At 51.6% G+C, this 23723-nt stretch overlaps 12 protein-coding genes across 12 annotated transcripts; 7 read left to right on the top strand and 5 right to left on the bottom strand.

Annotated features, from left to right (window-relative positions):
• Positions 1-26: 26 nt before the first annotated feature.
• Positions 27-701, bottom strand: TrAtP1_008581 (uncharacterized protein; the record flags this gene model as incomplete). The annotated part of the gene is made up of 2 exons (XM_014086863.2): positions 27-473; positions 546-701. The coding sequence occupies 2 exons, from the start codon at positions 699-701 to the stop codon at positions 27-29; spliced, it is 603 nt and encodes a 200-aa protein (XP_013942338.1).
• Positions 702-1936: 1235 nt separating this feature from the next.
• TrAtP1_008580 (uncharacterized protein) lies at positions 1937-2794 on the top strand (the record flags this gene model as incomplete). Its single annotated transcript, XM_066113957.1, has 3 exons — positions 1937-2042; positions 2103-2207; positions 2322-2794. 3 exons carry the CDS (start codon positions 1937-1939, stop codon positions 2792-2794), a joined length of 684 nt encoding a protein of 227 aa, XP_065970047.1.
• A 329-nt stretch (positions 2795-3123) lies between these two features.
• TrAtP1_008579 (uncharacterized protein) lies at positions 3124-5310 on the top strand (the record flags this gene model as incomplete). The annotated part of the gene is made up of 1 exon (XM_066113956.1): positions 3124-5310. The coding sequence occupies one exon, from the start codon at positions 3124-3126 to the stop codon at positions 5308-5310; it is 2187 nt and encodes a 728-aa protein (XP_065970046.1).
• A 7-nt stretch (positions 5311-5317) lies between these two features.
• On the top strand, positions 5318-8226 carry TrAtP1_008578 (uncharacterized protein; the record flags this gene model as incomplete). The annotated part of the gene is made up of 4 exons (XM_014086862.2): positions 5318-6013; positions 6145-6375; positions 6446-8050; positions 8116-8226. The coding sequence occupies 4 exons, from the start codon at positions 5318-5320 to the stop codon at positions 8224-8226; spliced, it is 2643 nt and encodes an 880-aa protein (XP_013942337.2).
• Positions 8227-8623: 397 nt separating this feature from the next.
• Positions 8624-9253, top strand: TrAtP1_008577 (uncharacterized protein). The gene has a single exon (XM_014086861.2). It carries the CDS (start codon positions 8778-8780, stop codon positions 9102-9104), a length of 327 nt encoding a protein of 108 aa, XP_013942336.2. The 5' UTR covers positions 8624-8777; the 3' UTR covers positions 9105-9253.
• Positions 9254-9950: 697 nt separating this feature from the next.
• Positions 9951-10199, bottom strand: TrAtP1_008576 (uncharacterized protein; the record flags this gene model as incomplete). The annotated part of the gene is made up of 1 exon (XM_066113955.1): positions 9951-10199. One exon carries the CDS (start codon positions 10197-10199, stop codon positions 9951-9953), a length of 249 nt encoding a protein of 82 aa, XP_065970045.1.
• Positions 10200-10410: 211 nt separating this feature from the next.
• TrAtP1_008575 (uncharacterized protein) lies at positions 10411-11163 on the bottom strand (the record flags this gene model as incomplete). Its single annotated transcript, XM_066113954.1, has 1 exon — positions 10411-11163. The coding sequence occupies one exon, from the start codon at positions 11161-11163 to the stop codon at positions 10411-10413; it is 753 nt and encodes a 250-aa protein (XP_065970044.1).
• Positions 11164-11473: 310 nt separating this feature from the next.
• Positions 11474-13395, bottom strand: TrAtP1_008574 (uncharacterized protein; the record flags this gene model as incomplete). The annotated part of the gene is made up of 3 exons (XM_014086860.2): positions 11474-12579; positions 12634-12681; positions 12738-13395. 3 exons carry the CDS (start codon positions 13393-13395, stop codon positions 11474-11476), a joined length of 1812 nt encoding a protein of 603 aa, XP_013942335.2.
• A 518-nt stretch (positions 13396-13913) lies between these two features.
• On the top strand, positions 13914-14708 carry TrAtP1_008573 (uncharacterized protein). The gene is made up of 4 exons (XM_066113953.1): positions 13914-14093; positions 14160-14319; positions 14395-14489; positions 14551-14708. Exons 1-2 carry the CDS (start codon positions 14046-14048, stop codon positions 14313-14315), a joined length of 204 nt encoding a protein of 67 aa, XP_065970043.1. The 5' UTR covers positions 13914-14045; the 3' UTR covers positions 14316-14319; positions 14395-14489; positions 14551-14708.
• TrAtP1_008572 (uncharacterized protein) lies at positions 14709-16191 on the bottom strand. Its single transcript, XM_014086858.2, has one exon. It carries the CDS (start codon positions 15930-15932, stop codon positions 14745-14747), a length of 1188 nt encoding a protein of 395 aa, XP_013942333.1. The 5' UTR covers positions 15933-16191; the 3' UTR covers positions 14709-14744.
• Positions 16192-16306: 115 nt separating this feature from the next.
• On the top strand, positions 16307-17806 carry TrAtP1_008571 (60S ribosomal protein eL8). Its single transcript, XM_014086857.2, has 4 exons — positions 16307-16455; positions 16754-16825; positions 16900-17409; positions 17475-17806. The coding sequence occupies exons 1-4, from the start codon at positions 16453-16455 to the stop codon at positions 17673-17675; spliced, it is 786 nt and encodes a 261-aa protein (XP_013942332.1). The 5' UTR covers positions 16307-16452; the 3' UTR covers positions 17676-17806.
• A 2479-nt stretch (positions 17807-20285) lies between these two features.
• TrAtP1_008570 (uncharacterized protein) lies at positions 20286-23645 on the top strand. The gene is made up of 5 exons (XM_066113952.1): positions 20286-20896; positions 21110-21401; positions 21859-22170; positions 22336-22767; positions 22829-23645. Exons 1-4 carry the CDS (start codon positions 20462-20464, stop codon positions 22677-22679), a joined length of 1383 nt encoding a protein of 460 aa, XP_065970042.1. The 5' UTR covers positions 20286-20461; the 3' UTR covers positions 22680-22767; positions 22829-23645.
• The last annotated feature ends 78 nt before the right edge of the window (positions 23646-23723 follow it).

The following is a 23723-nucleotide window of genomic DNA, read 5'->3' as shown; positions in this document are numbered from 1 at the left end:
GACGCGGGTCATCGGGAGGTGCCCGGTTAGCCAGCTTCTTCCATCATCTGGATGAACTCTTCGAGGTTGACTCCGCCTTTGCCGTCGTGATCGAGATGTTCTATCATGGTCTGAATCTCTTCGTCCGTCATTGTGCGCTCTTCCTTGATGTCCTGTGCTAGATGCCTCATGTCTTCGACCGAAATAATGCCGTCTTGGTCGTAATCGAACATGTTGAATACCTTGATGGCTTCTTCGCGCGGGTCTCGTCTGGCGATGAGCTTTGCGGCGCATAGTCGAAATTGGTCGGGGAAGATGAGCAGGCGGTTAACGGGACAGGTATGGGGATCCCGCCAGTCCGGAGGCACTTGGCCGTAGTTTTCCAGTTCCCTGCAGTAGTCGGGCTTGGCCATGTCGAAGCCGAGAGCGGCGAGGGAGTGTTTGAATTCGTAGCTATTCAGCCATCCTTTCTTCTTCATGTCCATCAAATCGAACTAGACCAATAAACACATGTGAGAATACAGAGGCGAAATGGCGCTTGGTCAAGCTGATTGCAAGCGACTTACGACTTCATCGATATGTTCACGATCTTCGTCGGCGATGTTGCCGTAGTCTTCGTTGGAAGACACTTGTGGCGCCGGGGGGTTCCGCGACTGAACATGCTGGTTGGAACCTCCTGCTATTGATCGCCCGGGAAAAGGGCGAGGCGTGTGAGAGTTCATGTCGGACAGGCAGGCTAGCTGAAGAAGCTGTGCCGGATGGGTGTGAGTGTGAGCCCGCTACCGTATCCAAAGAGTTGGGCTGCTTTTTTTCTCTCTCCTCAGATGCGCTTATACTGCTAGCAACGAGAGAACCAAAAAAAAAAAAACAAGAGGTGGCGCAAGGGTTTGGATGAGAGAGACAAAGGGCCCAAAGTCGTATATAATGGAGCAAATAAAAGAGAGAGAAGAAGACGTACAGAGTACGAAGTATGCGCCGTATAACAAAGGATTAAAGAGAGAGATATGTAGCCATGGACGAGGTTTATTGCTTGGATTGAAGTTATTTTGCCGACTAGCTGGATGCGACGCGCCGGAGCTTGACACGCGCCTACAGGCGACTGCGCTCGCGGTCCAGCGGCTTCAGGCCTCAAGCCCACTGTTGACTCGTCGCTGGCCGCAACGATTTCCTAGGGGCTGCACCTGAGTACGCCTGACCAAAGTACCGGCTAGGCAGTGGCGCAGACACCAGCGACTTGCCTGCCTGGTAGCGCAATTGGCGGTGCTGATTGGTCCGCGTTAGTCATCAGAGTGCCTCGGGCCAATGAGAGGAGAAAGTTCTGGTCTGAGGCACCAACAAGTCAGCCTGGTGGGAGCAAAGCAGCAGCACGAAAAAAAAGCTGTGCTGACCAAAGAAATAGCCCCAGCTTTGCTTTGCTTTGCTCTGACCTTGACTTTTGCCTCCCGTCTGCTGCCAACCAGCCCACAAGGTGACCATCTGCACCCCGAGGTGATAAAAGGGCTCGTCACCCCTTGAATCACTGTGCTGCGCTGGTCTCTACTCAATCAATCCTTCTTTTTCATTTTCTCTATATCGCATTCTCGTGCTTGCGCCACGCCCTGGTTTGCTGCGTCGCCATCCGTCGCGGCTTCCCCAAGCGGCCCTTGAGCAACAGCAAAATACTAGCACGACTAGTCTTTCTGCCACCAGAACGCGACTTTTCCCTCGTCGTCTCATCACCTTGCAGCTGGGCATGGTTAATCGGAGCAGTTTCTCTTACCCTCAATCCAAATAACACTGCATATGCGCGCTTTCTTCCGCGATTCTCGATTTGTTATTCGTATCTGAGTTTGATCGCGCCATCTCGAGTTTTCTCGTCTTTCCGAAGCACGTCCTTCTCCATAACCGAGCATCGTCTGCGGGCAGCTTCTAGGCATCGCAAACTTCCTCCCAATACCGCGATATACGGACGCCCATCATGTCGTTCGGCGGATTTGGGAGCGGCTTCGGCTCGAACAACCAGCAGCAGCAACAGCAGTCAAGTGGGTTTGGCTTTGGAGCAAGCGCTAGCACCCCTTCATCAGGTACATTGAATCTCGATCGCGACAAGGCGTTGCTCCATTCACTGACCGAGAAACGCGCAGGCTTCGGATCCAACACCTCCGGCGGCTTTGGTGCGACTAGCAACACTGGCGGCGGCATGTTTGGCCAAACCACCCCTACTCCTAGCGGCTTCGGCTCAACAACCGGTAAGTCTTGCTCCTCAAAAACAGATCGCTTGAGCTCTGGAGAGGCCCATATGCTGCGTTCCCCGTTCCTAAAGACAATCACCACCCCCCTTCACAGAGCTAACGAGGCTGTAGGAGCTTTTGGGTCAACCACAAGTGGCTTTGGCAGCAAGCCTGCTTTCGGCTCGACACCCACCACCACCACTACTTCAGGTGGTCTCTTTGGAGGCTCCAGCACCCCCAGCACCGGTACGGGCTTTGGTGGGTTTGGTTCAAACACCAATACCACTACCCCCTCAGCGTTTGGCAGTAACACTGGCAGCGGCCTATTCGGCAATGCTAATAAACCAGCAGGCGGTTTCGGAACTGCGGCTACACCTTCGCCCATGTTTGGCGGCGGCAACACCGCCTCCAACACTGGCACAGGCTTTGGCGGTTTTGGCGCGACCAATACCTTGGGCGGCGCGACTGGCGACCCCCCGGCACCGCCGTCACCCCCTTTCAAGCCTTTACAGAAAAGGAGCCCAATAGCAGCACCAACCAGTCCAACGCCTTCCAGAACATTCTGTTTCAAGATCCCTATAAGAAGTGGTCTGCCGATGAGCTGAGATTAGCAGACTACGTTCAGGGTAGACGGCACGGCAACCCCAGCGGTGCTGGCGCTTTTGGCGTGGCTTCGGGCTTTGGCGGTGGATTCGGCAACACCAACCAGACGAATACTGCAACCGGTGGATTCGGAGCCACGAACAATACCACGGGCGGATTATTTGGATCGAACACAAACACAAATACTGCATCTGGCTTTGGTGGTGGATTCGGTGCGAATAACAACGCTGCGGCTAGCAATACTGGAGGTGGCCTTTTTGGCAACGCCAACAAGCCGGCGACTGGAGGGCTCTTTGGTGGTGGAAATACTACACAGAATCAAGGCGGCGGCATGTTCGGAGCTGGAAACACCAACACCGGCACTTCTGGGTTTGGAGCGACAAATACTACTGGCGGTGGGCTCTTTGGTGGCGGAAACAACAACGCTGCTAGCAACACTGGAGGACTATTTGGTAACAATGCTCAGGCTAAGCCTGCAAATACTGGATTCAGCTTCGGCAACAACACCAATACGGCATCAACAGGTTTCGGAAACACCAGCGGCGGCTTTGGCTCGACTACGGCCAATACAGCTGGCGGGGGCCTTTTTGGAAACGCCAACGCCAATACGAACACCCAAGCTGGAGGCGGCCTTTTTGGTAACAACACCCAACAGCAACCCAATACCTCAGGAGGCTTGTTTGGCCAAGCCCAAACTCAGCAATCAGGAGGTTTATTTGGCAACCAGCAAAAGCCAGCTACAGGAGGCCTTTTCGGTTCCACACCTGCGGCTGCCAATACCAACACTGGCGGCGGTCTCTTCGGCAACACCCAACAACAGGGAACGGCGGGCCTTGGAGGTGCAGCCACCGGAGGGCTCTTTGGAGCTAAGCCAGCTGCTACCGGCGGACTTTTCGGTGGCAGCAATGCCATTGCAGGCAATACCGGAGGAGGGCTTTTTGGCGGTGCTGCAACCAATAACCAGACTCAACAGGCCGCCGGAACAGGTCTATTCGGAGGTGCTACGAATCAGCAGAAGCCAGGCCTCTTTGGAGGTACGACCGCTGCGCCAGGCGGCGGACTTTTCGGCGGTGCCCCAGCTCAAAATCAAGGTGGACTCTTCAGCAACGCTGGCAATCAGCAGCAGCAGAGCATTGGTCTCGGTAGCTCGTTGCTAGGTGGCGGCCAACAAGTCAACAATGCCCCCCAGGGCCTCACTGCGAACTTGAGCGACGTATCGGCCTATGGCTCGCCATCACTGTTCTCTGGGCTTGGTGGAAACGAGGTCCCGAATCCTGGCCCGCTCGCGGTTCCCCTGAGCGGACAGCCTAAGCCCAAGAGGCCTTCTATTTTCCCCATGTACAAATTCACACCTGCGGCATCAGGCCGTTTTGGTACTCCTCAGAAGAGAGGATTCGGCTTTTCTTACAGCACATATGGCACGCCAGCTGGAGCAAGCCCGGCAGCCGGTACCCCTAGCTCTCTGGGCCGTAGCTTACTCGGCTCTACCCCCAGTGGAACTGCTCTCAGCAAGAGCGTATCATCCAACAACCTCCGCCGTAATGTCAACACTGATGACAGCATCCTCTTACCTGGCGCATTTTCGAATACTAACAACACGCGTTGGTATGGAAGCACGGGCTCCAAGAAGCTGGTTATTAACCGCGAATTGAGAAGTGACCTCTTTTCCACGCCATTAAAGGATAAACAGAACAATGACAATGGTTCTGGGCCACGAAAGCTGGCGAAACGTGTTAGCTTCGATACGCACGTGGACGGAGAGGACTCACCCCCGGTGCGTGCGGCTCTACCAGCCCCTGGCGATGTCCCAAGCTCTCCTGCCGAAGAGACCCCTCGTCTGGAAAAGCTTACCCCCGTCACGAATGGACTTCGAACGCCTGAAATGGATTACCTCAAGGGCAAGGACAAGGAGCTGGCAATTGTTCCTGAAGAAGAGAGCGCTACCCCGGAGCCTGATGTCAATGGCTTTGACAATGCCCCAGGAAAGTACTGGATGGAGCCTTCCCGTGAAGAGCTTCAGAACATGAATCGGGTCCAGCGACAGCGCATTGACAACTTCACTGTCGGCCGAGAGAATGTCGGCTCAATCACTTTCAAAATCCCCGTGGATATTAGCGGCATCGACCTAGACGAGCTCTGCGGTGGCATCATCCAGCTAGAGCCTCGATCCGCTACCGTCTACCCCATTGCAGCGAAGAAGCCGCCTGTTGGCAAGGGCCTCAATGTGCCCGCTAGAATATCATTGGAGCAATCTTGGCCCCGTGGCGGTCGTGATAGGAGAGTCGCAAGTGATCCCAAGCGCTTCAACAAGCACATTGAGCGACTCAAGCGCATTGTCGATACTACATTCGAAAGTTACGATGTGGACAGTGGCGTTTGGACCTTTTCTGTTGAGCATTTCACGACTTACGGACTGGACGACTCTGATGAGGAGACTGACTTTGACATGACTGTCGACCCCCCCCGCCGAAGATTCACCGCCTGCTATATTTCACGCGCCTACCTCTTCACAAAATGATGATGCGATGGTGTTTTCTCAGTCGCACATGTTGCCTGGCGCATTCGATGAGCAGGAAGGGCTGTTCGCAGCTGAGCTGACCAGACCGCAGTCTTTTTTAGGGGTTAGCTCCGCGGACTCTGCTACACATGATGTCAAGTTGTCTCTAGAAGATGACCACATCGCAGAGTATGAAATGTCCGAGGATGAAGACATGACGAGGTCTTCTTTCGGACATCATCTCGCCGCGGAGCATGACGATGCCTCGTCCGAGGGTGGCCAGGATATTAAGCGTGCAACTTCAACCCCTGGTGGCATTCTCAGAGCCAGAATGAGAGCTATGAAGGACTCAGCTGGCCCTGTTAAGCTTGAAGTCGCAGATGGCGATGATTGGACAGAAATGCTGAGGAAGACAGTCAGCCCGATGAAACGAGACCGCCAACTGGCCAAAGAACTGACTGGATCCTCTGCTAAGCGAGGAGGTAAATCTGTTTCTTTTGATGTCGATGAAGAACCTGACTTGCGAAAGTCATCCATTTGGGGGAGGAGTGCCGCCAGGCCAGATAGGAAAGACGGACATGCGGCCGGCACTCAGATTGGTATGGAGCAAGGACGGGGATTTGCAACGAGCATCGACTTGATGAATTCCTTGTTTGAGAAGCCAAAGCCAAAGCCACTGCGCAAGGAGTCCAACGCTTCTCCATCTGCAAGAGGTTTTCCCAAGGTCGGTACCCTGACTGTTTCGCTATATAATACTTGTTGAGATTGATAAATGTTCTTGAGCCGGCTGGAGGCTCTATTTGTATTTAACCCAAATAATGAATAAAATGCTAAAATTTCCTGTGTTCAATATAGTGGCCCTACGAGCGACAAGCAAAAACTGCCACGGCTGAAGATGGCGAGCTCGCCTTTCATAGCGCCTCGAGACCGACCTGGGGACCAGATGAGACTCTCGTTTTGATTCGATCACTCGATGGCTCGCACTCCCGTCGATCAATACGCGACAACACCGATATTCTGACTTTCCAGCGGTCCAGCATTCGAACTGAGGAACAAGATGTTCGTCTAGCTACTTTTGCTGCTGAGGTAAGAGTTGTCGCTTTGAGTCTAGATACTGTAGCCGTTTTGGATCTGACTAGCTAACTTTACTTTTCAGTCATCAAAGAACTTCCTTTCGTCCCAAGATATCGTGACCGAAATCCGCGTCATTGAAGGAGTGCCATATGCTACCTTGCATACCACCAGTCTCAAGAGCGTGTTCCATCAGCAGAACGTCAACGATGCAGCTAGCATTCATGAGAAACAGGTTTGGGAACTGGCCAGTATCCTGTTTGACGATGTAGACAACATGAACGCGACAGAGGGGGGCGAGCATCTGGCCCGCAGGAACAAGCTGTCCCAGTTTTGGTCCGACTTGGTCGAGCAGGCTTCTTCGACAGCTATCAGCATGGCAGCGACTAGCGAAGAGAAGGCACTTGCATGTCTCGCTGGCTACCGGGTCGCAGAGGCCTGTAAGTACCTTTTGGACGGCAAAAATTTCCGCCTCGCTACTCTGGTCCCCCTGATTGGCACTAGTGATGTCACGAAGAGGGAAATGCGAGAGCAGATTAAGTCGTGGCTGGATTCGAAGATGCTTTCCGAATTCTCCGAGGCCATTCGTACGATTTATGAGCTTTTGAGTGGAAACGTCTGCGTCTGTGAAGGTTTGAAGGGTATGCCTAATGAGGATCGAGTTGATTCATTCGTCATCTCCAAGAACTTTGGTCTAGACTGGAGGCAATCCTTTGGTCTGCGACTGTGGTACGCCATTTCGAACCACGACGACTTGTCTGCTGCTGTCGAAGAATACAAGGATGATATCGACCAAGACAAGGAAGATTTGCCTCGCCCTTGGTATGTTGAGCAAGGCATTGCTCCTCTTTGGAACGATGCGAACATCGACACCCGCCAAGATCTCTTATGGGGCCTTCTCCAGCTGTATGCCGACCAGGACGCCGATTTGGAATCTGTCCTTCGCCCGGAAAACTCGCAGCTCTCTCCCCTTGACGCAAGGCTTAGATGGCAGCTGGGTATTGCCCTGACATCGACGGGCAAGGTCTCCTATGGCGCCAATGGGGTTGAAAAGGCTGACGCTGCTACTATTGCGTATGCCGCTCAGCTAACCCGAGCGGGAGAGTGGCTGGAGGCTGCTTTCGTGCTGCTGCATTTGAACCACACAGCTTCGCGCAAGAAGGCCTTGCAGGAGCACCTCTGCCAACATGCCAACCTGATTGGATCCGAATCAGATTCCAGTTTCGTAGTGCTGACAGAGAAATACCGCATTCCCGCAGCGTGGATCTGGGAGGCCCTTGCGCTTTACATGCGCTGCGTGAAGAAGGATGCTGTGGCAGAAGTCCAGTGCCTTCTCCGAGCTGGATCACATGCTGAAGCTCATCGAATTTTGATTCAAAACGTTGCGCCCCAAGCCATTGTTGAACGTGACTACGCTGGTCTATCTTCCCTCATCTCGCAATTTCACGATCAGCAACAAGGCATCACAGAATGGACTCAGGGTGGTGAGATTTACGGCCATTTCCTTCAGCTTATTGAGTGTCGCGAGAAAGGGGAGATTGCATCGCCTGCGCTTCTCGACAGACTTCTTGCTGGTCTTAACGCAGTCAAGGATATTGGAGCGGAGAGTAACATTACGCGATATGCTGCGATTTCCGACATGGCGGACGAAACTGCCAGGGAAATTGTAAAGGCAACGCGGCAGAAACAGGTATGTGCTTCCAAACTATTCTCAATCTATCTGTCTATTTTTTTTTTATTCTAACATGAATGCAGGACATGGAACTACGATCCAGGATTCTGAGCCTTCCACTTACTCAGGACAAACTGCTCGCATACTCGGTTGACTTGAGTCTGGACCGCTACAGAGAAGTAATGGCGCATTAAGCATTGGGAATGAGATTTTGATGGGACAAGAAGCAACGAATAGGGCTTGGAGATGGGTGATGCGATGGAAGGAAATGGGACATTTGGTTTGTTTTTCATCTTGATTTTTTCTTTTTCTTTTTTTCTTTCCAACTTTATGCCTTTCTTCTGTAACAAAAGGACGAAAGAGAATATGCGATCTGGGTGAATAGGGAGATGGAGGGGAGAAGGAAAAGATGAAGAAGCTAATTAAGGGCTGAATTAGTACTGTAGTATAATAACTGTTCGATTTAGATTGGATGCGAAAGTATTGGCATACGATGAAGACGCAGATGAAGTGTGAATGGTTTTTTTTTTTTTTTTCATATCTTTTATAGATGGCAGTCAATTCTCAATCGACGGCAGACACCTTTTAGCAGCCGTCTTCTGTTTACATTCCAGCGCCAAGTCCTCGGTGGATCGATTACCCTGCATACAAGTGAATGAACAACCAACATCATCTGACAGCCATGTAAGAAGACTTGACATCATCCCAACTAAACTAGACCTTCATTTCCACCTAATTGTAAACAATGTCCAAGCCCAAAAACTGGCCCATCTCCCTCCCATACCTCAAAGCGCCCCTCCACGGCAAAGACATCTCCCCATCCCAAACCCAGTTCCTCCGCACTCAACCCCTCCATCTTCCCACAGTTCCAGCTTCATCGCCCGCCACCGAAACGCCCTGCCCGCACGTCAAGATCCAGGCCATCCAGGACCCTCTCCATCCAGCATGTGGGCAGCGCGGACTCTTCGCCACTAGAAACATTGCGCCGGGGGGGATTAATACTGGTGTATCTCGGACGATTGCACGGCCGGGCGACGACGAGCGACGAGAGCGATTACGACTTGTGGCTTGATCGGGAGATGGACGTGGCGGCGGATGCGGCGGGGGAAGGGAACGAGGCGCGGTTTGTGAATGATTATCGCGGCGTTGAAGGTAAAGAGAGGGCGAATGCGCAGTTTGGAAATGTGTGGTGCGAGAGATGGGGGGAGGTTTGTGTGGGAGTTTGGGCGCTGGGAGGGGGGGAAGAAGAGGAAGGATATGAAGGGGAAGAAGAAGAATGACGGTGGGGGGGATTAGAAAGGGAGAAGAGATTCTGGTGAGTTATGGAAGGGGATTTTGGGAAGAGAGGAGGAAGAGCAGTTGTGGTGTTGGTGGTGGTGACGGTGACTTATGAGACATCTACTTGGACGCATACAAACGAGAGCAGAGCAAGCGACTTCATTCGAGGAATTTTACTATTTATTATTCAATCAACCAACATCATCTTTCTTTATCATGAAAGCCGCATGCTTTGCTTGATTTACATCACAAGCGTTCCTCCCATCTACAGCTTCCCTTTCCCTTTCCCTTTCCTCTTCTCTCTCGCACATACAACAACACATATAACGTGAAATTAGAAAAAAAAAAAAGGTATACCCGGATGTTTTTTTCCTTGCGCCACCACCAAAACCAGCCCCTGCGCCGGCTTCCTTTACCTAAACAACATCAAGACAGAAATACTACATATATATAAGTGGTAACAAATAGGGGGGAGGGTTTCAGCTCTCAGTACCTTCCAACGCCCTATGCATGCTGGGGCAGAAAAATAATTCGTCTTCTCAGAAAAAACGCATGAGCCAAAAAAAGAGGGGGGAGGAGCGAAAGGTAAGGAGAGAGCATCCGCATCTGCTAAATGCTTAAAACGGCAGACTCTCTTTCATTATTCGTCCTCGCCTTCAGCGTCAACATCCAGTTCCTCGTCCTCTTCCTCTTCCTCGTCCTCGCCGTCTTCGTCTTCGTCTCCTCCATTGATGCCGTGGTCAGAAGCCTCAGCAGCTTGTCCTCCGAGCTGCACGCTTAGTACGAACCCATTACTTGACGGCTGAGGGGTCATGACTCGAACTTCGTCTTTAGCAGGGTCTTCATCGGCTAAAGAGGTTCCAACGCTGTGATCGCCGTTGGTGTCCATTTCTGTCCCCGGCGGCTTGTCTCTCCAGCCAGGTGGTAGCCCAGGACCGCTGTCTGCGTTACCGTAATCTGACTTCTTCGTCCCTTTAGGCCACCTTCCAGGGCCGCGACCCGTGCCCCCCGTTCTTCTCCGTGATCCGCTGCTCTTAGGTCGGCTGAGAGTAGGTCGACGGCTGCTACCTCCGGCTCTCTTTGGCCGTGGCCGGGAGCTGCTACCTCCCCCCTGTACGCGACCCCGAAGGCCTGCTTACGCTTTGCCGTGAACGGTCTGTGCGGCGGCTGCCAGCTACAGGGGGGAAAACTTCAAAGCGGTTTGGCGGTATATCGCGATACATTGCCTTCCAGTCCTCCTCAGAGTCTGCATCGTCCATGATTTCGTCCTGCGGTTCCGCATTCTCTTTATCTTCAGGCGCCATCTTCTCCTCAATCGACAGGATGGGGGTGAGTTCGGGATTGCTGTTGACTGAATCGCCCGTCTCTGATACTGAGCCAGCTATTGATTGTGAACCATCATTCAGATCGTCATTCATGATGATGGATTGAGTCTCTCCAGATATATCGTCCCCACCTTCCTCGACCTTTGCTTCATCATCTTCTCGAGGCGCAATGGTATTGATAGGTGGGCCAAGCTCAAAATTCACAGCGTTGCTGCGACCCATCACGTATGGTGTCCAAGCGAGGCCTTCGGGCTTCAGCTGAACATAGCCCTTCGACTCCCACTTGGCTACATACTGCTGGCAGTATTCCAAATCGATGCGAAACGCGTATACCCTTGTGTGCGGATCTCGCACCAGCGCTCGAAGGCCTTCCAGAGCAGCAATAACATCGTCAGGCGTCATCCCCGTGTCGTCTGATATTTGCTTAATAGTAAGGCCATTTTGCTTGTGCCCATCGTCTTTCAGCGTTTCTATGAAGTATCGGCAAAGCCGTAGGCGCCAGTAATTCCTATAGGAAACAAGTCCCATGTCAGAAAGCGGCTTCTCTGGAGATCCTGTCTTCTCCTCCACCTTGGTGAGGAGGTATGAGAAATCGATAAGTAGGTTACCGTATCCCTTTCTCTGATGGATCGGCAGTGTCAAAATGCACGATACGTTGTTTTGGCTGCTCGCGCGTTTCTCTTTGGAGAAGTAGCCAACGAAATGATAGCCGCATTCATCGTACTCGCATAAAACGTAAAACAAAAATGGCTCCACGTCGTAATACAGTGTCTTGGATCCCAGGAAAAGCTTTGCCAAAAGGCACAAGTTTTGGCAGTAGACTGGATTTTTCCGGCCGTCAACTTCGAATACCGATACCGATCCATGCCGATATATCTCGTCTCCAGGGGGGGTGTTTTGCTGCACATTTAAGCTTGTGGCGCCATGCCACGTAGTCCGAGTTCATGTATTTGAGGCAGAATTCGCATATGTAGAGCACACGGTTTCTACTATACTCTGCTGGGTACGGTGCTGCATACCAAGTATCAATCTCCCATCCACCAAATTCGATGCACTCGATTTGGCTGGCGTTGTCACTTGACTTCTTGGACTTGCGGATGGGCATGTCTATCTCTGCCTGCATCTGCAGGACGCGAGCTCTCCATTCATCTTCTGCACTCTGTTTGGCTTGGTCGAAGCGCCTGCGATCGTCAGGCTGCGGTAGCGTTTTTGTGGTATCAGCTTCTGCTTCCGTCAGGATGCCACCGTAGGGCTTTCCTTTCATGTCTTCAGTCTCCTTGTCAAACAAGGAATAGAAGGGCGTTGAATAGAAATCTGTTGTAAAAGGTGTTGGGAGCACGGGTGTTGCGGTAACAGCTCCAGAGTTGGGGCGTACAGCTGATGGTGCGACTGGCGTGCGTGGTGCCCGTCCGTTTGCTCCAGACCTTCTCCTTTCTCTGCGCCTGCGCGAAAGAATTTCCTTGAGATTTCCAGGCCGCACGCGCATGGTCACAACAAGTGATGCTCGCGATTTCCTATCAATGACGACCAGAGACGGGCGAGTGACTTTTAATCGAACCGCACGTGAGCTTCCCCTGGTTGGTTCCGCCGACTTGCCATCAGTTTCTTCATTAGCAGACACGCCATCGGTCGAAAGGCCGCGTCGTCGTCTCCTCAGAGCAATAGTAGCCTCCTCAGGCTCTACCGACGATGTCTTTCTCTTTCTCAGCGCGCGAGGCCCGTCCGAGACATCCCCCGCGGCCGTGTGGTCGTTAGGAGAAGATCGGGTTCCTGCATCGTCTTGCATCTGACGTCTGGGGGACGACTCAGGAGGGGCGTCTGAAAGCTGCGATTCGGGCCTGGCTTGGCCATTGATGCTAGGATCCTTCTCTGGTTCTTCGGGTTCCTCTTCCTCCTGATCAGAAGCGCCATTATCACATTCGGGACATTTCCAGTGCTTTGAATCTTTTCCGCGAGTCAGCAAACTCTTCTAGAATGTATGCATTCGGAGTGACTTACTGTTCTGTTCGCTCATTGCCGCTCCATCTCTTGCGCATTGCTGATGGGCTAGTAACTATTAGCAAATTTGCATCAGCGTACACTTTAGCTTTGGGTAGACTGACCATTGTCACCGCACCGAGAACAAGACAGAAACGCCTCAAAATCCTCACTTGGGTCGTTTTCTTCATCTTGTTTGCAAAACATGCAAATATTCGACGGGCCATCGTTCTCTGAATCCTCGTCCCCTTCTACCTCTCCAGCATCTTCCCATGCGGGCTCTTCATCCGAATCATCTTCAGCATTACTGAGAAGATCTGAATCGTCGCTCTCTGCGTCTTCTTCACCATCCTCGTCCTCCTCGTCTTCGTCATCGGTATCGCCTGGTTTGATCTTAACCGCGCCAACCCCTTCATCGCCATCGTCTTCACCGTCTGCATCGTCGTCCTCATCGTCGTTCAGTTCGAGAGACCGACCGTTGCTGACCACGATTTGTTGATCTACAAGCTCGTTATAGTCTTCCCCCTCCGCATCTTGATCCATTTCGTCGTCAATCTCCTCTCCAGAAGCATCGCGATCACTGAGCTCCTCGTCCTCGTCCATATCCATGCTATTGCTGCCATCTATCCTATCTTCGGCAGAGATGGCGACTATGGTCTGGGTCTTTAAGGGTGCAGGGGTGAGCGCATCCTCGCCAGTGGTGTCTGCTGTCTCGTATTCAGCATCTTCCGAGAGCCGGACGCTCTGCTGCAGCTCCTCTTCCATCGACTGCGCGCTCGCCATAGTTATCGCTGCTTGTTGAGACTCGTAGAGTGTGGGTATAGTCTTGACGCTGGCATATCGATCGAGAGCCCTGTAAATACTCGAGGCTGATATCAGGTGGCATGCATGGCGCTCTCTTGGATGCGCTTCCTAACGTGGAAAACTCGCTAAATCGCAGCTGCTATTGTGTAAGCTCTATGTAAGCATCTGGAAGAGGCAAACAGATCCTCCCTACCAAATTGTATGTAACTGCAGCGGCTTATGTTTATTGCCTGCTCTTGTTGGCGATGCGACAACAGCCTCAGTCGCGTTCTCCAAACTTGCATGTCCTGAAGTCGCGGAGGCAGGAGATACAGTGCGTGCGCATTCAGTTATCGCGTTTCCCCGCCAAATTCCAGGCGGCCAACAGTGTGAGACAATGTTGCGCTAACTATGCGTTGGTGCAGGGATGCGACCTAGCTGGAGCCTCAGGCATCAAATTCTCGACGGCTCCAATTGGAGCTTTGCCCACTGACGTGCAGGCTCAGTATCAAGAACGACGCTCGGCAGACTCGAGATATTGCGACGAACTTGAGCAGGGCTCTTTCAATTGCTGACTGCCCAGTTAATTTTTCGGTTCTTTACTCAGTCGACAGCCAAGCGGAAGACCGTCCCGGCGGCGAAACACAATCATGCCTGTTCCTTTCGAAACCCTGCTGCCATACGGCATCATAATTGTCGTATGTGCTATACCGAACGAGACTTCACCACATGGGAATCCGAGGTAGCTCACAGTTTGTTACTAGATGTTTGGCGCTACAGGTACCGGACTGGCTGCCTTCAAGACATGGCAGAACGAGGGCAAGCGACCGCGCTATTCATTGGATCAGTGGGATAGAGTTAGTCAACTTCTGAGCAGAGAATGCGGCCATTTACATCCAGTAACTAACCATTATCTATAGCAAAGTAAGAGGCCTTTTTCGACAAACGAAATCCTTCGCACAACTTCCGATCGATTTAGACGCTAACTGGCATGCAAAGTGATGGACCGAGACCGCCGACTTACAGGAACATTGAGAGGACAGTCAGACAACCCGCAAGCACCTTTCGGGTTTGAATTCACCAACGGATGGAAGGTAATATCATTGCCTATATATGACGCCTTCTTATACGGACAAGTGCTGATACAGTATGCAGCTGGAGAAGCGATTTACTTAAGAGGACTACGGTGTACAATCGGAATTATTAGACGAGGGGACCTCGACCTCGAAATCCAAATGAAACAGAGTGTATATATACCAGGCAGAAACTCGGCCTCGCTACCTAGCTAGCATTATTTACATGGCTCTGCTAGTAGATGTTGGTTAAAAATCTATTACTATTAACAAAAGCTACCCCTCTATTGAGATCTCTGGTCTATTCTTATTGAGACCTTCCAGCAAAGTACAAGCCTGGCACATTGCTTGGCTGGACATGTAGCCACATTTGACGCACTTTCCAAGTGTTTGCAGCTGAACAGGGCCAGACTCCTTTGTCCGACGCTGCCGAACAGGAAGCTTCACCACATCGTCACTATCAATGACCTCTGGCGCGCCGTTCGATGTGATCTCGGTCTCAAGCCCGTTGACTGCGGGCTGCTTCTTCAGACTTGCTTCCATTTGCGCCAGGTCGTTCCCTGATGACTTTGCATCGGCAGATCCACAACCACCCATGCCCTCGCCTTCGTCGCAAGCGCAAGCCCCTTGTCCTTTATCTGGCGTGAGCCGGGCCATGTCTTCGCCGCTCCGAACAATGTCCAATATAGCGCTTGGCCGGACCTTTTCCAAGTTTTTGATGAGGCTTCGTGCAGTTCCACGGAATGCCTCGGGACTGTAAATGCACTCCGTACTGAAATAATCCAGCTTCTTGTGATGTGCATAAAGCACAATCTCCTTTTCGTAGGCATACTTTAGAGGCTTACTTCGCTTCACGTCGTTCAATGAGCCACCGGTGACTATACTGGTGCTGCGAGACAATCGTGGTAAATCTCCTCGAAGGAGATTCATGAGGACTGTCTCCGCGACATCATCCGCATTGTGACCAGTGACAACATGCTTAATTTCCAGGGTCTTTGCACCCCTGTCCAGCGCCTGCCGACGAAACACGCCGCAGTACGTGCAGTTGCCCTTTTTCCCTATAGTCTCTACGACTTGGTCCATGGTCCAGCCATATAGCTCATCGTATCCCACAATCTTCAAGGGCATATCGTACTGAAGTGCGTTTCGCTTCACCGTTTCCAGGGAGTCGTCTCTGTAGCCTTTGATTCCTTCGTCTATACTGAGAAGCACGAGATCCAGTTTATAGTTGTGGCGCTCGTTGAGAGTCTTTAGTACGGATGCTAGTACTGTTGAGTCCTTGCCTCCTGATGCTCCGATGGCGACTTTTTCTCCGGGGTAGAACAGCTTGGATGAGACGATGGTGTGGTGGACTTCATCCTCAAAGACGGCTATGAAGCAGTCGCGGCATAATTTGTGGTGGTTTTTGGGCCTCTTGACTACTGCCTTGTTCGCCTGGCAGCGAACACATGTGATAGGCGGCATCTCGAGGTATCTAAGATGGAATGAGTTTGAATGTAGCGTGAGTCCGAGTGTGAGCCCGAGTCTGGGCCAGGGCCTGGTAAGGTAGCCGATTTCTGTTTGCTCTTCAAACGAGAGCAAAAGTCCGGGTATTAGAGGATATCTCAGCTCGAAAGGTTCAAGGAAATGGTCTTGGAAAGAATATATCTATGATGGAAAAGCAAGGTTAAGCAATATCATTCATTCATCGTACTTCATTGAGTCGCCAACAAATTTACCTCTGATGAATCATCATAGCGCCTGTAATTCTGGGGTACTTGGGTACCTCCATTGAAACTTTTTTGGCAATCGATAAGGTCACGTGCCTCCACGCCGCTAAATGCACAAGAGCTAGAAGACCCCACAATTGGCCGGATGCTGAAGCCCTAATTTTCCGCCCACCACATGGTCCAACTTTTCTCTCGACTTTTCTTTGCAACCCATCCCGCTCCGGCATCGAAATTTTGTTCAACATCGAACATTCGCCCATCGCCCGATAATCAAGATGGTAAGTTGATCACAGTCTCATAAGAGACTCTAATGGCCACAGTTTATGTGTGAGTCAAATGCGCGAGAGCGCAATTGATACAACGGCGTTTTTTGCTTCTTTTTCTTCTGAAAAATTGCAACCAACCTGTTGAAACATTTCCACCCCGAATGTTCACTTCATTGTGATACTGAAGGGGTGAAGACTTGGCTGGAGACGCAGCAGTGCGCTGAAATATGCCACAATGCGTTCTCGTTAGAGTTCAGAGAAGACTTTTTGGCTTGAGCCCCTCGCTGATGTCTTCTTTTCTCAATGACAGCCTCCCAAATCTGGCAAGAAGGTCGCCCCTGCTCCTTTCCCTCAGAGCAAGGCTGGTAAGAAGGGACCCAAGGTTAGTAAAAAAATAATCATAGATTTCTCCCAACCAGTGAAAACTTTGTCGAGATATCTAACAAGGTGCTGCAGAACCCTCTTATCGAGAAGCGCCCCCGCAACTATGGCATCGGCCAGGACATCCAGCCCAAGCGAAACCTTTCTCGCATGGTAAAGTGGCCCGAATATGTCCGCCTCCAGCGCCAGCGCAAGATCCTCCGCCTGCGTCTCAAGGTCCCCCCCTCTCTGGCCCAGTTCCAGCACGTCCTTGACCGCAACACCGCCGCCCAGGCTTTCAAGCTCCTCAACAAGTACCGCCCTGAGACCAAGGTCGAGAAGAAGGAGCGTCTCCTGAAGGAGGCCACCGCCGTCAAGGAGGGCAAGAAGAAGGAGGATGTCTCCAAGAAGCCCTACACCGTCAAGTACGGTCTCAACCACGTCGTTGGCCTGATTGAGAACAAGAAGGCTTCCCTGGTCCTCATCCCCAACGATGTTGACCCCATTGAGTTGGTTGTCTTCCTTCCTTCTCTCTGCAAGAAGATGGGTATCCCCTACGCCATCATCAAGGGCAAGGCCCGTCTCGGAACTGTCGTCCACAAGAAGGTTAGTTTTGAACTGTTGAATGCCATGTAAGCAATTGAGAGATTGTGTACTAATCGAACTGATAGACCGCCGCTGTCCTGGCCCTCACCGAGGTCCGCTCCGAGGACAAGAACGAGCTCTCCAAGCTCGTCTCTGCCGTCAAGGATGGCTACATGGAGAAGCACGAGCAGTCCCGCCGACAGTGGGGCGGTGGCATCATGGGTGCCAAGGCTCAGATGCGCATCATCAAGAAGCAGAAGGCTATTGAGGCTGCTACCAAGATTTAAGCTTTCTTCTAATACCCGGGTTGCATTTGGGATTTAAGGGATTATCATCGGTGTTTAAGGATTCAGGGCATGGCAAAAAAATCAATGAATTTCCAGCACAGTTGTGTATCCCAAATATGACCGTTCTACACACATGTGTGAAGTGATACGAGTGAATTCGCTATAAAGTGATTACGTTGGAATTGGTGTAAGCCTGAGTAACAATTGTTGGCTGAGTCAGCTCCAGCTGCCATTGAGTCTTTTTTTTTTTTCGGAACACAAAGTAATACCTGTAGGCCATGGTTCCGCATCTAGACATGTCTGACGAGCGTGAAAAAGGGGCAATGCAAGTTATGGGTTGCAGAGTTCCATCTAAGATAGGGGCGTTCTCAGCAGCATTCAATGACTGCCGTCGGATAGGCAATATTGGTCTACATGGCATCGACACAAGCTCCCTGCTTGGGTAAGATTAATAGTAATGTTTGACTACTGAATTCAATAGAAACCATTGAGCCAAGACCCTGAATGGCTGCCTGCCTGCATGACCATAAGTGAAGAATCAACGACGGTCTTGGTAAGCATTTCAGTAATCCATGCCCATAGAGCTCGGCAATGTGACGAGTTCAGGTCGGTCCGCAACCACTATCAGCTAAAATGGCAGTCTCGCGTGCTCCGTTCGTCCAGCAGTTCGGCTATCATCTCTTAACCGACGGTGTGGTTCTGACCCAATCTGAGCATGGAGAGCGCTCGAATTACCCATCCTGGCAAGAGAAACGCCATGGCGGTTAGAAGGCCTCACGAAAAGGGCAACAATAGAGAGTACAACCATTGACGACCTGATTTGGAAAGCGAAGGATCAGAAAAAAAAGAAAAGACAATGCGAGGCTAGCGCTCGTAATTTCTGCAGGGCTACTCATAGCCACACGCACCGGGGAGGGCTATCCGGACCTGAAAAGCCAAGTCAGCCATGAGAGGTGGGAGAAAGAGGAAGTGGACTCTTGGAAGATGAACATCCACGAGTATACGAAGTCAAGCCACAGGCTAACGCAATCTGATGAAGTCCCCGATGACAGTGGCTTGTATGTACATAGAGAGCAACTGGCTGGAGAACGTCGAACGATGCTTTGGGGGGCCAAGATTTAGCACTTGGGAGGTGCCAAAGATGAGTTGACAAGGGGATCTGTCGAGGTTTGCTTCTCGCAGCAAACTAAGATACCTAGCGGCAGTCCCACATATCGATGACAGTGTTTTTAATACTGTACAAGTACCTGACAGGCCCCAAGCAAGTACCAGCTCCATTTCCATGGACGAGGACTTCAAAATGGGTCCCAAAATGCCGCGAGATGGATCCAGCAGCTACCTAGCCGCGCCGTCCCACTTGGGGCGATGGGGAATAGGCTCGTTTTTAGACATATCGGCCAGCATTGTAGTACCTGGCTGGTGGACGTAGCAGCAGGGCTCTGAATTGGGCGATTCCCAAACGCACGTCCTCGCCCTTCGGCCACATGTCCCCCTTGAAGGCGCAGCTTTTCCGGGGATAAGAGGGAGAGAGGGCGAGGGAGAGACCAAAGGGCACAGCTAGGAGCGTGACCGAGTGCTCGGTAGCCGGCGCGGCTGTAGGATTTTTGGTCCATGGGCTCGCATTTATTAGAGAATCGGCTGGCAATCATTGCCTGTTGCGCATTGACTGACATCGAACGATCCATGCAGGGAAACGAGCAGGGAGCCGGCATCTGGACTTTATCAAACTGACAGGTCTGATATCAGTAGGAAAATCAAAGAACTATTGGTTCTGGCAATTTAAGCAATTCAATGCAAGACGAATCAGAAAAACAAAGAGGAAAAACAAAGACGCAAACCCAATTTCCGGTGCTAGCCCTTTTGCAATGCGTATACTAACATGTTGACTGGGTAGTGCAGTACCACTTACTCTTTCAGTCATTGGCACAAGAAGAGCTGCACGGATCCTTACCCGAAGGAGAGGTGCAGTGCAGTCTCTCTTTGACTCGGAGCAAGCCTGTAGGATCCATAAAGTGCTGACCACCGGAGCACCGATGCTACCACAAGAGGAGTTTTGAAAGTCCGGATATGGATACACGTTACTGCACTAGGTGTCTAGCAAGAAGAGCTGCATCGGCTTTCTAACGCGGCCGAGAGCCAAAAGGAAAGAAAAAGTGGGAGAATGTCTCGGACAAAACCGTATGATGGAAGAATCGCAAGACCGCGGAGTAACTAGTACCTAGTGTTGGATTGGCATATTAGTGTAGTTCCCTTTTTTTCTCGGATCTTCTCTGCTATCGCCTTAACAACGCATTCTCCTTGTCTGCCCAACTTGTTAGTGCTCTGTTTGAATCCCGACCGTCAGGTCTGCCAATTTCCGGATGAGGTAATACAGGTCAACACCAACAACTTTGTGGAGACCAGAGCAGAACCAGAAGCAGTTCAGAGTCGATGCAACAACACCAACCTGGTACAAGTATGCAACGCAATCCAAGACATACCTACCAGGCCCGCCCCCACTAGTGTTTTATGTTTCTCTTTTCTCTTTCTTTTTTAAGATCCCTTTTGCGGCCGAGAAGAAACAAAACAGCGGCCGAAACCACCGTCTGGAGCGAAAAGCTAACGTATCAGATTGCCGGTTTTTTCGACCTGCAGGGATTCTCCAAGCTTCAAGACGTTTCTTACCGTTACATCACGGAGGTTTTAAGCAAGAGGAGCGAGCAGAGCGAAACAAAAGGAAAGCAAAAAGAAGCCCCCAAGTATAGAGAGGGAACAGAGATAGAGAGGCTACTGCATACTCACAAACAATGGCCATCAGCGCCGACAGCCCCAACCCCCCTCCGGCCGCCAGCAGCAGCGCTGGCAAGCCACCAGTCCTCATCATCGGCGCAGGCGTCAGCGGCCTGCTGCTCGCCCAGCATCTCAAACGTGAAGGCGTGCCCTTCCGCGTCTTCGAGCGCGATGGCGATCTGGCGACCCGCGGCGCCGGCTGGGGTCTGACGTTGCACTGGTCGCTGACGGCGCTGCAGAGCCTGTTGCCGGCAGCCCTGGCTGAGCGCATCTGCGACGAGTCCAGCGTCGACCGCTGGGCGGATCGGCGAGGCGAGCTGTCGAGATTTCCCTTTTTCAATCTGGAGAGTGGAGAGCTGAAGGCGCAGACGCCGGGAGCGGTGAAGAGTGCGCGCGTGAGAGTCACACGAGAGAGGCTGAGGAGGCTATTGGCGGAGGGGATTGATATCGAGGTGAGGCTGGCTCTTTCCTTTGTTACGTTGAGCTGCGCAAAGGGCTATCACACCCATCATACCCTCTACTTTCCACAAAAAGATAGCTTTGTTTACCCAAGCTCTTTTTATTGATGTTTCTCTCTTTCTATCTTTTTTCGTCTTATTCCCCCTTTCTGAGCCACCATCTCATTCTCTTATGAGACCTCCCGCTAACACACTCATTTCTACAAGTGGGGGAAATCTCTCCACGAATTCACAACCAACAACAACGGCACCGTCAACGCCATCTTCGACGACGGCGCATCATGCACCGGCACGCTGTTGGTGGCGTGCGATGGGGGCCAGTCCCGTGTACGCCGCGTCTTGTTCCCGGACGAGTCCGAGCTCACGATGCAGCTGCCTGTGCGGACGATGGGCGTTAAGATCTCATTAACGGCGGAGCAGATCGAGCCAATCCGCAAACTGGATCTCTTCTTCCTCCAGGGCGGATCACCTCAGAACAATTCGTTCATGTACATCAGCGGTGCGTGGCGTAGAAAAAAATACCCATCCCCTCCCCTTGTCCATTTTTTTTTTCTTTCCCTTTTTTATATGCTTTTTTTACCTACTACTGCACTGTCAATTGCTTGCATTGCCCATCGTCTTGGTTCTGACATCTGCGGGCGCTGGTTCTTGTCGATCATTTTTTCTTGGTGCCTTTTTTAGGGCTCCGACCCGCCTGAGTCTTCTTTGCTCTGTGTGGAGCTCCCAAGCCAAGTACTATCCATCGCGAGGTACAACAAGCAGTGGAATAAGCCTCGGGAGCGGCGCCCGCCGTCGCGGATCCGGCGATCGCATCGCCTCCCGCAGCGGCACTGTAAGATTCTAAAAAGGCATTTTGATGAGAAGTGACAAGACAGCGAGCCCAAAGAATCGCATCCAATCACTGCCAAAACCCGCACGTCAACTGCTCTTCTACCGTTCGTACTGACGCATTGCAGTCCTTGATAGTCCCGGAAACCAGATCGACAGCAACCCGGATGTCTTCCTCTGCCAAATGCATCTGTCGTGGCCGTACCACCCGAGCTGTGGAGCCCTGATCGATGTGCCGGCGACCAACGAAGAGCGGTACGAGCTGGTGGTCTCCTTCGCAAAGACTTGGGCCGAGCCTTTCCGCTCTTTCGCCCTCAACAACGTACATCCAGAAACTCCCATTAAGCGGCTGGATGTGCTGGATTGGGCGCCGCCCATTGGACTGCGCTCAAAGGGCCAGGCAGTGCTGATGGGCGATGCATTTCATCTCATGTCCATGTGTAAGTGCTCCTCTTATTCGCGCCATTGGAGATTTTCTATGTTTTTGCTTTTCTCTTTTTGGCTCAGATCCAACCTCTTCCCTTTCTCATTGCGCAGTGCAGCCGCTTTGCTCTACACTTATGATACAAGTTTTCGCTTGCTCACTCATTGTTACTTTATTCTAGACCGCGGTGAGGGCGCAAATCACGCCATTGTCGACGTCCTTGACTTTGCGACACACGTCGTTCCAATGCTGGCGCCCTGCTCGCTACAACACGCCCATCAGGGCGCAGCACAGGCCCAAGATCCTGCGCAGGCTCTGCGCCAGGCGCTAGATCGCTATGAAGACGCCGTCGTCTCCCGTTCGCGGCCAGGGGTTCTGGCCTCGCGCAGGGCGTGTTTAGACGCGCACGCTTATTCTAGGCTGTTTGGAGAGGGAGCTGCGGCTGGCGGCATCAGCCCACTGCTGAGCAAGCGCGAGATGGCGCTCCAATTCGACGATGAGTCAATGGAGCTGATGGGCCAGTAGGCAATACGTGGACTACAAATCCTCAGGTTCCCCTGGTTAATGGAGCACGATTCGTATAGTAGTACAAAGTTCATCATTGGAAAATACGGTACAGCCAATCACCCCGCCCGCTAGTCACGGTTCTAATCGCAACGTCTAAATTAGCACAGAGAGCCACAAGTGAGCTGTTTACCATCGAATCGTGCTACGAAGTACCCGTAACATGCGTACTTGCATTGACCTTGGCCCCCAAACAAGGAACGCTCAGCTGGCCCGGTCAAAGGCCAATGGGTCTCGTTCCCGGGCCTTGATCCAAGTATATACACTGCACGAACTAGTCTCGGAGAAGGTAGCCATATATTAAAAACCCCACTCGCTTGTCGTACCATCCAGACAACAAACAACCGATCACACATAGATTAATTAATCAGTCCGGGCACAGCCGCAGCAACAAGGTCTTTGTCAGAAAAATAATACGGACCAGGATCTTACATCACCTCGGGAAAAGGGCGAGAGCGAGAAAAAAAAGCAAATAATGTATCCACTTCGCTAAGCTGGACAGGCGCGGAGCACCAAAGTCTAGATCCCCCCTATGCAAGAAAGCCTCCTCCGGCACAATGATCCGAAACGAGGGATGTACCCCCCTACTTTGCAAGGAAAAAGAAGAAAAAAAAATTACTTTTCATATGAGTGAAGGTAACCAGGTAAATGGGTTTCCCATTGGCTCTGCTTTCCGCTTCGATTATTGGACTTTTCCCTTTTGTTGTCTCCCTTGTAGTGTGTATGCTGGTGTTAAGCGAAGTATGCCGTCGCTTCTTTCGCTCCCTTGCCTTGTTGTAGTAAAGTCGTCCGTCCGGTTTCTTTCCTTTTTTTTTTTTTTTTTTTTTTTTTTTTTTTTGAGGTTTGAAGCCGCAAAGGTTTCCAAATACTGCTGGCGTTTATGTATTTATGGTGTTTCCGTACAGAAATGGGCAAGTCATAGGTGCTTTGTTTTAATTAAAAAACTGAATCGAAAAAGAGAAGTAATAACTCTGATAGACTACAGTGCCAAATCATTCATTTTTC

Source organism: Trichoderma atroviride, chromosome 4 (assembly GCF_020647795.1).
Source record: "Trichoderma atroviride chromosome 4, complete sequence".
NCBI lineage: Eukaryota > Fungi > Ascomycota > Sordariomycetes > Hypocreales > Hypocreaceae > Trichoderma > Trichoderma atroviride.
This window is presented reverse-complemented; position numbering and strand designations above follow the sequence as displayed.

Excerpts from the sequence above, each read along its gene's own strand:
- TrAtP1_008577 (XM_014086861.2), top strand. The coding sequence starts at position 8,778 with ATGTCCAAGCCCAAAAACTGGCCCATCTCCCTCCCATACCTCAAAGCG.
- TrAtP1_008573 (XM_066113953.1), top strand. The coding sequence starts at position 14,046 with ATGCCTGTTCCTTTCGAAACCCTGCTGCCATACGGCATCATAATTGTC. Across the intron at positions 14,094-14,159 it reads CATACGGCATCATAATTGTC|ATGTTTGGCGCTACAGGTAC; the intron begins GTATGTGCTATA and ends GTTTGTTACTAG.
- TrAtP1_008572 (XM_014086858.2), bottom strand. The coding sequence starts at position 15,932 with ATGCCGCCTATCACATGTGTTCGCTGCCAGGCGAACAAGGCAGTAGTC.
- TrAtP1_008571 (XM_014086857.2), top strand. Across the intron at positions 16,826-16,899 it reads CTGGTAAGAAGGGACCCAAG|AACCCTCTTATCGAGAAGCG; the intron begins GTTAGTAAAAAA and ends AAGGTGCTGCAG. Across the intron at positions 17,410-17,474 it reads GAACTGTCGTCCACAAGAAG|ACCGCCGCTGTCCTGGCCCT; the intron begins GTTAGTTTTGAA and ends TCGAACTGATAG.
- TrAtP1_008570 (XM_066113952.1), top strand. The coding sequence starts at position 20,462 with ATGGCCATCAGCGCCGACAGCCCCAACCCCCCTCCGGCCGCCAGCAGC. Across the intron at positions 20,897-21,109 it reads CGGAGGGGATTGATATCGAG|TGGGGGAAATCTCTCCACGA; the intron begins GTGAGGCTGGCT and ends CATTTCTACAAG. Across the intron at positions 21,402-21,858 it reads TTCGTTCATGTACATCAGCG|TCCTTGATAGTCCCGGAAAC; the intron begins GTGCGTGGCGTA and ends GACGCATTGCAG.